Below are 12,637 nucleotides of genomic sequence, written 5' to 3'. Positions count from 1 at the left end.
AGGAGGGGTAATAGGTATATTTGGGGAGGTAAGTTGGGTAGATTAACAGACAAGACACACAAGACGCTTACAGGGCCAGTATATGACACATGTGAGGGGTAAACACCTTGGACGGGGAGGGGTGTTTGGAAGTTGCAAGCCCGTGAGCTCCCAACTGGAAACAGTGGAACTGAGGTCCCCACCCATGGGCAGTCACCACTGCACCTTCATGGCCCCGGAGGTGGCTGTGCTGGGGACTGTGTAGGAGGAGGGGCAGGCTCACCCTCTGATAATGGCACTCGCCCCTCAATCTGGCGTAGCCGCTCTCGATACTCCAGATCAAGCTTCTTAAGCACCATGGCCTGGACCTGTTGATGGGTGACAGTTCCCCTCCACACCCGCTCTGATGGGGGGACAAGCTCCATCCCCTGCAGCGGTTCCACCCAAAGGTGGTGCAGGGCACACAGTGGACGAGGTCCCAGGTTGGGATCCAGATGTGCTGCTGCCCAGTGCCATGGCCAGCTGAGGTGGAACAGGTGGGTCCGCTGGGACCGACCTTCCCATACGAGCTGTGTTGTCGCAGGTTTATGACAGATATGGGTTAGTAACAGTCAACAGCATTCAGGATTAGTTATAACAACATGCATGGGTATTCCCATTAACCCAACACACCAGATTTAACACAGTTGCAGAACAAGCAGAACACATGCATATATGGAACAACAGTGGCCATTACAGGAGCATGCAGGTTTCATTGATGGCAACAGGCCACCAATATGGGTGTATTTTCACATGGCGCATACATAGAAACAAATGTGAATATTTATAAACCATTAGGACATATGTCCAAACAAAAGTTTGGAGTGTACATATACCAATTGAGGAGTGTTATTGGGTTATTATGCACATATGGTAGGGGTGAGCGAGAGAGTTCAATTAACACCTACTATATCCTTGTAGTTCTCACAACATTCTTACTCACTGCAGTGGTATTTCCCTTACATGTATTATTACACTACTCAATGGCCTTATATTGTACACTGGTATGTTTATAAATTATTATATATGTGACCTGTGTCTTACATACAGGCGTGACAGGCTGCAGGTGTTAATGCAATTTATGTTGAGAATTGCTGTCATACATTTTGGGTGAGGTGGTAGAATGACAAGTTTGTTTCCATATACATTCTCTGGCTATGTACGTGTTTGACTATCGGTTATATGTCATTGACAGCTGCCTACATTTCTTGGATCATCACACTGGATTTTCAGGGGAACAGGGTACAAAGCTGGTGATATGAGCCATTTATCTGGACATGCTGGACAGATTGGAACAGTTGTGGGGTATGTATACGCATACAACTTACAATTAGAACATTCTAGCAAATTCTGTACTGTTGTTGGTTGTAATTATGTATGCAGCTTTCTATCTGAAAATTTTATCAAAATCTGTACAGTTGTGGAGTATGATTATGCGTACAACTTAGTGGCACTCCCAGGATTCAAACTCCTGCTGTGTGTGACAAAATATTATAGTGAACATCACAGTACACTGTGCTATCAGGGAACTGATGTTAAGCTTTCAACTGTTTTCTAAGTCTCCCTAACTTGTACAATATGACTGACCTCTTGGCACTTACAACATTGTTATGCAGGACGTCATGCCCATTTAATCTGCATACCACAATGTGGGTGACACTGCTTAAGATACAGTAGTACTATTTATAGTATGGAACAGATCGCCAACATATGAGAGAATAGTAACCAGAAGCACTCCAGGGGTTATACCTTTATTCACAGACTATTACACATTTATTTCTACTGGTACAATACTTTCTAAGGCTCTTATATTTATTTGTTATGACAGTACATTCAGACTGATTACTAACCTGCCTCGCGTTGCAGCCTTTGCAGTCTAGCATCATGGGCTTGTGGTTCACAGCATGCTCATCTGCAGCTGTCAGAGAAATTCAGTGATATTTAGCCATACCTATCCATAGTATACACAAGCTAGGCAAGTATTTACTACTTAGTAGAATGAATACTTACTCAGTACTGAGGCACTTGGCATCTGCCAAGACTCCTGGATCCACTGTTTCAGTACATCCCCTCTCCACCTCTTCAGGTCAGCATGGTGGTGCCTGACCTGCTCACCGGTACGGGGGATACCTGTGGCACTGGTGAGGTCATGGGCGAGACTGTCCAAGGCCTCTGTTTTATACTGTGAGCTCTGGTACTGGCCCTGCAGTAGTCTCTGATCATGGTGTTTTACCAGGAGCCATACCATGATTTTTGACTCCTGCATGCCCCACTGCTGTGCTCTAAATCGAGTACCTTCACTCACACCAGTCATTCTGCCTGCAGGAGGAAGCTACAACCAGTTATGGGAAGTATTCCCGCCTCTGGGATTTAAATACAGACATTTTCTCACACTTCACCATGATTGGCCAGTTTTGAAAAGGCTAAGCTATGGGCAGACCTGCTTACATGAGGTTGGCACTGCTTAAAGAGGTATACCACTAGGCAGATTGCATTGGCTCCCCTACACATTGCTTACACTTACTAGCTTGAACTGTGCTGCGATTAGCATTGCTTCATAGTTCATTAGCATTATATTTGCCACTTGGCAATGATTTATTCTTCATTACAGGTTATATATGTGTCTGGTATCCGTGATTCATGTGCACATACACTGTATGGGGACCTGGGGGCTTCTACACTTTATTACAATAACACCTCAAATCTATGCTAACTGCAGTACCCCAGTTCACATATTTATGTTCTGTGTCAGGTTATCCAACATCACACTGTACATAGATTCAGTTCACATGTTTGGTTTGATTTTCTTGTGGTGAGGATTAGTTTGCTGATACCTCATTCATATTGATGGCTTAGTTTTTAACTACTGTGACTATAGGGTGCAGGGTCCTGAGTTTGAGCCTTGCAGTGGCAGTTTATTTTGTTGCTGGGCAGAACATGGGCCATTGGATCCAGAGTGATTAAGGCACTTTAAAGCAGTTGTAGGCAGGTTTGCATGATGGTAAGCACTGCTAACCTCCGGTTACAGTTTCTTACACTCAGTTAGCTTCTACTTTGCTTACTCTGTGTGGGCAATGCTTACCCCCATGCAAACACAGTTAAACATGCTTACTAGTGCTTATATATGCTTAATACTGCTTATTTGTGCTTACACCTGCTTACTAGTGCCTTATTCATTATGACACTGACACTGACACTCACATGCATTTCATGCAGTATTCCAGTTCACATTTAAATGTTATTATGTAGGTTATACGGCAAAAAGATGCAAAAATATGTTAATATACAGATTTCACATGGAAAATTATTTGTGCTGTAGTGGGACTCAAACCGGCAATGCCTGCTCATTAGGCGGAGGTTCTAACCACTACACTATTGCTGTGATGTTTTATTTACATATATATTCCTTGTTATCCTCTTCAGCCTTTTCATTTGCTTTAACCGTAGCTAAGAGATGGGCAAACCTGCGAACCTATGGTTAGTTGTACTCGGGGTTTTAAAAAAAATAAATACAAGGGTTTGTTTGTTTTATTTCAATGTACTGTTGCTGTTGAACACATGGGGACTGTTGGTGGTGATATGCGGACACCTAAGAGTGGTTTCGCTCATTTATTTACACTTTTTTCTGTTCTACTTTGCAGGGAGGTGTTTATTTTGAGAGCTCTGCTCTCAGAAACGTCCCCTGCACTTGTAAACGCTCAGTGTAGGGTTTGGAGCTCAGGCAGCACGCCTTCATTAATATGTATGACGCACTGCCATCCTCCTCTTAAACTGCCACTTACGTGCAGGACTTGTTTAGTCCAGCACAGCAGATTAGTAAATCTGGGGGTTAATCTCTAATACACACAGTAAAGTTGCTTGGGTTAAGAAAAATGATTTTTTGTGAACGTACAGTTTTTTTTGAGTATTTTGATTTAAAGGCTAAGTATGGAGAGTGGGCTTTAGTTTTTTATTTTCTTTTTGTCACCATTTTCAAAGAGTCTTGAATACATGTTTCCTTAAGATTATTTGCCCCATAATAATAGTAATATATATTCCGCCTTCTACTTGTGTTTTTCCTTTTACACTCACTATTATCAGACATGATTTGTCAAGGTGTTACAGCTTGTACATTATCCCCTATCTACAGTATGTAGCTATCCTTTATTAACACATTTAGTACTCACTACATATATCTCCATAAAAAATGCTGATGCTAACAGATGTATACTAACAAAAAGAATTAATTTTTCTAGTGCTTGTCTTCTTACTCAGGTTTATCAGTTCATTTGTTTTCCTTCATCCTGTTAAATGTATTCTTTTTACTAGTTGTTATCTTATAGTATTCCACTGCTTCTGCTCAGCTTGCCTGGAATAACTCCATTCTCTCTGAGTAAAATATTTAACTTTCTTATTCTTCTTCCTATTGCACAGTAAATAAAGCATCCTTGGAAAAATCTTAGCCAATTAACAGACAAACCAACCACAACACCACTAACAGCAATAAAAAAAATAATAATAACTATATTTAGGGTGAATAACTGAGCTTTTTGAAATTAGACTTTCAGACTCTGAATATGTGGTTGTTGAAATAACAAGCAGCACTGATTGTTTTCTAGTTTGCTGTTAAAAGAATTATGCAGTATAAAGTGTTGATCCAAATATCATTTCATCATAATTTTAGGTATGTACATTCAATGGTCTCTAAAATTCTGGTACTTCTAAGGCTAGATCTGTTTGGGTACTAGATACTAGTGATATTTTTATTATTCATTTTAATTCAATTATAGTATTTTATACCTGTTTCACTTTTTAAAGACTAGTCGGTAAATGAAGTGAGCATTCAGTTGATAGTTAATTGTGCATATGCATAATAAATTGAATATTGACCTGCTCTGCAATAAATATGTACTATAGATCTAGTGTTCACTGGAGTACCTACAACACTTTCTAGAAGTTACATAATACAAAACTGTCAAATCGTTTTACTTGCTGCATGAAAAAATAATCTAGTTAGACCTAATCAGTCTTAGTGATCTATCCCTAAACATCTGTAAAGAGCAATGAATGGATATTGCAATAAAAGTTATTTCAACTAAAACTCATGAGAACACACACTAACATAAACACATAAGACAGGTCACGAGACTTTAATATTTCCTTTTGGAAATATGGAGAAGTAGCAGTTAGATGAACATCTACTTTATCATTACATCACTTGTGGTAAAATGCATTTCAATTCTCTTCACGTCAGGTATGATTGCAACACATGGAATTATGCCGTTAAAGGAATTAATAGACATATAATACTACTGTGAGCTATACTATGGATGTGTGTGTGTGTGTGTGTGTGTGTGTGTGTGTGTGTGTGTGTGTGTGTGTGTGTGTGTATGTGTGGGTGCGTGTGTACATGTATGTATTTCTGTGTGACTGTGCATGTATGCATGACTAGGTCATTGAAAACATATTTGCTTTTTTTAATTTAACATTTTTTCACAACAAACAGCAATACATTTTCAACTTAATTTATGTGTTACAGATATATAATAAAACAACATTCAAACACCAATACCCATCAGCTTAATGTAGAGAAATTTAAACAATCTACAAATCATCAGTTTTGAAAGTAACCAGGTAATTATGTTAATGCCATGGTAAGTAGGTAGTCAAAAGGTTTTCACATGATTCAAAAGTTCAAAATTCATTCATTGTGGTTAACGTTATTTGATTTTATTACTGCTGTTCACTTTTCTTCTTGCAGTCTGATATTTTTATTTCTGTTTCTGGAAAACAAGATGGATAACATGAGTATCAGACTGAAAACAACAAATGAATGAGGCAGATTAAACAATCTTTTGTATTAGTGACAGAATGAATGATTTATTGCTTTCTTCTTTGGCTGATACAGGTTACGCTCAGAACAACAGAAGTTTATTTCTGAGTCTGTCATTTGCTGCTAGAACAGCTTTCTGAGATGCAAAGTAAATTATTCAGTTAGATAATTCTGTAAATACATAATGTGTAAAAAGTCCTATGAGCCATATTCAATGGAAACAATATATATATTTCAAGAATCAAGTACATAAATATGGTTACAAAAGACCAAACAGAAGTTGTGGAAAGGATAATATGACAATGTTAATGACTGTACTGTAGTGTCCTGAAGATAAAACTTGAAACAGTTTCTGTTCATATATTACTGATAAAGAAACAGAAAAAAGGTACTATAGGTCTAGAAATATGTAGGCATTAATGAGACTAGCACACGTAGGTTATATGGCTTTTGTATATTTGAGGTGTATAGCAAAATCATTGTTTTTTTATTAACTGGGACTATCTTTTGACAACTATTTGCCCTCAAGAAATACTTGTAGGAAAAATATGGGTGGTGATCAGAGAAAATATCACTATAGTACCACTGGTTAGTTTGGTGTCAAATCTAATAGTGTTATGGTAATAAAAAGCAATTAATTTATTATTCTTCTACACACACACACACACACACACACACACACACACACACACACACACACACACACACACACACACACACACACACATGCACACGTGCACACACTAACACCTGCATGCTCACATGTCCACATGCACATACACGCAGAAGCATGAAGTACTTACCTCCTAAAGTACTACCAATTCTCCTTTTGTTATATGGAACAATGGGATTACACCCCAAAAAATGGCATTTTCTGCTATTGCTTCACTCCAAAACAGTATGGTAGAGTTTTAATTTGACTCGCTCTCCATTACTGTTTCCATCATTCACTCCATGTGTATGTCTCTGTGGAAGCACACATGGATAAACTGCAGTAGCTATGGCTTCTGAAATGATACATTTGTATACAGTGATGTCCGGTTTACTGCTGTAGCTTACCTTGTCATGGTTTCATACCATTGTAATGCTGCAGCAGTCTTTGAATCAGATGCATATATTCCACTGTACAAATCTGCTTAAAGCAGGCTATTATAGTGCAGCACTTGTTTCTGAATACTCCCCTCTCATGTTTTCTTTTTTATACACCTTTTGGGTCACTATTTTAAATGTTTATTTATTATATTTATTTATTTATCTATTTATTTATTTATTTATTTATTGACATTTGATTACTGGGAAAGTCCGAATGGATAAAAGCCAATTTTCAGTGGACGCCTGGAGAGAAAAGCTACAATTTATTACAAAAGATTTTAAGAACAATAATTTCACAATTTTCAAAAATAAAATAACATGTCCAGGTTAATTAATTATAACAAATTAGTCATAATATAAAAACATGTATTACAAACTGATGCAAGTTATATGACAATCATTTAATTTTTATAAACATTTTTAGACAGTTTGTAGAGAAATTAAAGGAAAGTTAGTTTAATACAAACAGAAACTGTAATATGAAGTAAGGGAAAATAGGCTTATGGCATATTTAGAGAAAAAGTCAGGGAAGAGCATTTGATAGAGGTAAGGAAGTAAGTGAATAAGGGAGAGGGAAGATGTATAAGGAATGAAACGGTACTTGTTCTCATTTAGGGATATAGCTTATCATGGATTTGAGCAAAAACAAAGCCAGATTTTAGCTAAGAAGCCTTTCACAGAGGTTTTGAGATGGGAGGGAGGATATTGACATGATGGGTACAGGTAAGAAGGCATTAGCAACCTTGTACGAGTACAGACAATGCCCATCAGATGTGATAAGTTTGCAGACAAGAGTTTTTGGTCACTGGATTGCAATGAATGACGGACTGGGAACATAGTTGTGTAGAATATTTTTTAGTGCTGGACAGACCGATGGATGCCGAATAATTTTATATGTGGTAAGAAGCTGTGTATATTTTAGATGATGAGGCAATTCTAACCAATTTAAGCTTTTAAGTGCTATATAGTGGCAGGTTCTAAAAGGGGTATTTGCTGCAAATTTAGCAACTTTGTTATAGCATTGTTCAAGTTTTATTTTTTGTGAAGCCTAGAGGTTCGTAAAGATGGAAGGGCCATAAAGACAAATGATGAGGAGATAAGTGTCAAGTCTAGCTTTAGTTGCGCTGGTGGAAAAGCACTTGATTCTGTAAAGTATCCCTAGTTTTTGATGAGTTTTTCTTATGCAGTTTTGTATATGCAAATCAAATGTAAGGATTTGTAGAAAAAAAGTAGTACTTTGGCCCTTTCTGGGTTGAGCAGGAGTTGTGAGTTAAAAAGGTATGTTTCAGTGGCTGTTAAAGCTTGCTGTGTCATTTTTTGGAGGTGTACCATGTTGTCAGATGTGCAAATGAGAGTAGTATCATCTGCATATTTTATTATGGTGGCCTGTTGTGTGGATGCTTAGAGGGAGTTGGTGAAAATGTTAAAGAGGAGGGGATAAAGGATAGAGCCATGTGGTACACTGTTGTTGACCGGGAGGTAAGGAGAGAGCATGGACTGCCATTTTACTGACTGATATCTATTGGACAGGTAGGTTTTGAACCACAGAAATGTGGGCTGAGAGACACCTAGTGAGGAAATTTAAAGTAGAAGTTTGCTTTGACAAACTGTCAAAGGCTTTAGACAAGTCTAGAAATAAGGAAGAGAGTAGTTTGCCATTATCTATAGCTTTACTGACAATATCTTTATAAGTTAGAAAAGCAGTGCTACTATTGTGGGAAGGACAGAAGCCATGTTGTAGGGGATAGGAGTTCATCCTGCAGTAGATAGTCTAGCAATTGTTTTTGAATACATTTCTTAAGTATTTTAGCGAGGGGAGATAACAGTTTTATAGGTCAAACGTTATTACTATCTGTTGAATTTCCTTCTTTGTGCAGAGGGATAATGTGTGAATTTTTCCAGAGAGAGGGAGCATGGGATTTCCTACACTGATCTAGTTATAAGAATTGAGAGAGGATAGGGAATGCTATTAGCTGCTATTTTTAGGTACTCACTTGGAAGGTCATCAGCTGAAGAAGAGCACAGTTTAAGTTTATTTAAGAGTAGTTTTATATAGGATGTGGGCACAGGTTTGAAGGTGAAGGTGGATGTGCTGATATGTGGCTGCGGGACAGTGTTGGGATTAGATCTTGTGGAATCCTTGGTTAGAGATGCCATACTTGCTACAAAATAAGAGTTGAACTGTATGTATTGCAGTTTTGAGTGGTGAGTTATCAGGAGAGGGGTTTGGGATGATTTTTTGGCAGGGATTTAAGATTTCTTTAATGAATGTCCAAAATGTTTAGGGTTTTATTTAGTATTAATCTGAAAGTTATTATAGTATAGTTCTTTTGTCTTCATTTATTTGCTCTTCAGTATGATTGTAAAGCATTCTAAAGTTTTCAAGACATTGAGGTGCTTTAAATTTTTGCCATTCCTTCCTTGCTTTTTCTCTATTCTGCATTAGCATTCTACTCTTTTTAGATATCTAAATTGCATTATATGTTTTTACTCTCTTCCTAATTGGAGGTGCAATACTGTTTACAATATTTAGACAAATTGTATTAAATTCATTTACAGCATTGTCAAATGGGAGGAATTTTAGGACATTACCAATACTAGATGATAGTGTAGCAATGAACATTTTTGAGTTAAACTTGGAAAGGCTGTGAGTTGTTTTATAAATATGCTGTTTAACTGACTGTGTGAGATGTCTGTAATATACAGTGGGAGATGAGCACTGAGAGAGTCTGACATTGTACCTGTGGTGGTATATTTATTAGTGTGTGATACTGGCATCCAGTCTAATATGGAATTTGGTTTCTTGCTAATGTGTATTGCTATTTATTGGTTGTGTGAAACCTTATAAGTTCATGCTGGATATAGAGAAGTTACAGCTTATGCCCAGCCAATTGGCATTCACACACCTAGTAGTATTTTTTCTTGCAGAATTCTTATGAATATATAATGTAGGATATATTCCAGTATAGCTGTATTGTCACCAGGAGGGATGTAAAGGACAGTAATACATATTTGTTTATAACTGATTATTTTGAGGAAAACAATAAGAAGCTCTGCTGAACTGAATGCTGGTACTGGTTTGCTGTAAGGGAAAAAGTGGTTGCTGCTGGGGAAATATTAAATCAATTCCTCCACCTTTCCTCTTTATATGGTCATTACAGATGATATTATAGCCAGACAATATACCTCTGCATTTGGTTATGCTGGGTTTAAGCCAAGTTTCAATTACAATGAGAATGTCAGGCTAATATTGGGTAATACAGGCATGAAGTTCAGCAGTTTTATTTCTTATGTTTTTAACACTTATGGCAGCAAAAATTAAATCACCATGGTTGGGGATTGACTGTTGTTGGGTTAGAGAAGATTATAAGAACATTTTCTTTGTGTTCATTGTGATAGGTGGGGCCACCTCAGCTTAAATTATGACTGAGAGCAATTAGTTTATAGCCAGTACAAAGCAATTAACAAATAAATGGGTTCTATTTATTTATCTATTTATTGAAGAGTTTACACACACAAACTAGTTTATTTTAATGCTGCTAGCTTGAATCACTGGAGAAACACACATGGACACACACCTGTGCACACACGCACACATACATACATACACACACACACACACAAACACACACACACACACATACACACACACACACACACACACACACACACACACACACACACACACACACACTAGTTCACTTTACTGCACTTTGTCCATAATTCCGTCTGCTGCATGGTGTTTAGTTCTGCAAACCATTTTTTTTCTGGAATGATATCTATGCTTATTTTGTATACTTTTTCATATCCTTTTTTGAATGACTACCATATCATGCAACTGGCATATCATCTTTTCACCTGTCAATGAACAGAGCAGTATAGTTTAATTTTCACTTTATCTAATCAACATATCAGATTCAAATTGTGCTCCTTAACATCTTTCCTCTTTTTACTATGAGAGCAGCATCATATTTGAATCTTTTATAAGCTTATTTCTAATCACTTTTTCAAACATCACCAAATAACCCCCGGTAGTCTGTCTTAATGGTTTGGTCTTTAGGATGTGAGTGCTTTACTTGTGCCATGTTCATCTATCTTACTTACCATTGTATGTCAACACTCACCACTTGTTCATGCATAACTCTTTCCAACTTTCAAATTGCAAAATGTCCTATTTATGTCTCTCTTGTCTCCTTATGCAAGTCCCCACCATGCTCCATGCACTATCCACGTTAAAATGTACATAGTGGGAATCTTTTTCTTCAGTAGTAGCTGCTCATAGTAGCATGAATGATACAATGCTATGATGGTCAAGTGGTCATTTGCACAGTTTGTGTTTTGCCTGCATTAAGGTTTGTTCTGACATTAATTTTCAACCTGTGTTAATTTACATCCACCTGTCATATTCATTTTGTCTTTATAAAATAATATTATCATATGCATATTTTAATTCTATCTTCAGTAATGACTTACTCTTTATTTATAATATCCTATTTTGTTTATTTTATTTTCTTCATGGATTCTGCACACCATTGCAAAATGGGTATTACATTTCTTTACCAACCTTTGCTAATTGCTTCACTCATTAAACATTTTATCCATTTTTCTAAATCAAACTTTTGAAGAAATGTTGATAAATCACATTAGCCGAAGTGAATGCATGAGTAAGAGACTGATTGATGTTAAGCTGCTAAGAAGAAACACAGTTGTTGTAATTACATTTTCTACACGGCTTAATTAAGAGTGATATCAGCATTAGAAGAACAGGCACATGGCAATGTATGCTGCTTTATTACAATTCATAAGGTTTGGGGCATTTCTAGTCATAATGCGAGCTTGTGGCATAGCTTCGGGGAAAAAAACATTGTATAACATAAAGTTTCTTCATTAGGAAAATACATTTATGGTGTTAACATAAAAAACACAACAAAGCAAAGTCAAAAAGATTGAAGCAGTCTACAAAAAAAAAATTAAAAACATACCTGGCTAAGTTCTTTGACTTTTTTTTTTACCCACTTTGCACTGGGATCTGAACATATTGCTCCTTTTTCCTTGGTATAGAATCTAAACAGAAATTTAAGCTAATAAGCAACATTTTGGTAAAAGTGCTTTTGTCATTATCAGACATAACCAAATATATTAAGAATGAAATTCATGTCATTAAAAACATTACCTGTCTGAGATGCTGTACAAATCAGCCTGTCACGGTTTAGTCATACAGAAAAAGACATATACTGAGTTTCACACAGGAAAAATAAAAAGCATAAATAATATATACGATGAGATGAATTTATCCATTTTTACAGAACTCTTTTTTCATTGTAGACTCATTCAGTATTAACACCTGCATACTAGTTTTTATGTAGTAGTCAAATTTGTGCCTATCATTGTGGATTTGACATGTGTCCTCGGTCAACTGAAGATGTGTTTTGCTGTCTGGACATATCTGATAGCATCCCTGCAATGGTATATTGTAGGGTCATTTTTTGCAGCACTCTGTAAAATATGATGCTGGGGTGCCTGGAGACATGGCTGGAGGACAGTGACATGGTGCCCAAGAATTAATCACGGACCCCAGACTCTTCTAACCAACCACAAGATGCATAATTGGCTCACAAACAAGTACAGCTGGTACAGGATGCAATAGTTTGTCAGGTCTTTGGGCAAAGGTCATTGAGGACACCTGGAAGTAAAATATTAATGTCCACATTAAGG

At 37.0% G+C, this 12,637-nt stretch overlaps 1 protein-coding gene across 1 annotated transcript in view; it reads right to left on the bottom strand.

The window, feature by feature from the left end:
• Positions 1-5,132: 5,132 nt before the first annotated feature.
• LOC122801370 (C-C motif chemokine 20-like) overlaps positions 5,133-12,637 on the bottom strand; it is a 91,054-nt gene continuing 83,549 nt past the window's right edge. Inside the window, exons 3-4 of the mRNA XM_044070901.1 lie at positions 11,905-11,986; positions 5,133-5,780 (exon numbers count right to left, since the gene is read on the bottom strand). Coding sequence (XP_043926836.1) covers positions 5,769-5,780; positions 11,905-11,986 — 94 coding nt within the window. The 3' untranslated portion in view covers positions 5,133-5,768. The remainder of the gene's footprint in view (positions 5,781-11,904; positions 11,987-12,637) is intronic.

Source organism: Protopterus annectens, chromosome 4.part1 (assembly GCF_019279795.1).
Source record: "Protopterus annectens isolate FY-2018-M chromosome 4.part1, PAN1.0, whole genome shotgun sequence".
NCBI lineage: Eukaryota > Metazoa > Chordata > Ceratodontiformes > Protopteridae > Protopterus > Protopterus annectens.
The sequence above is the reverse complement of the archived record's forward strand: the minus strand, read 5'-3'. Positions and strand labels throughout refer to the sequence as shown.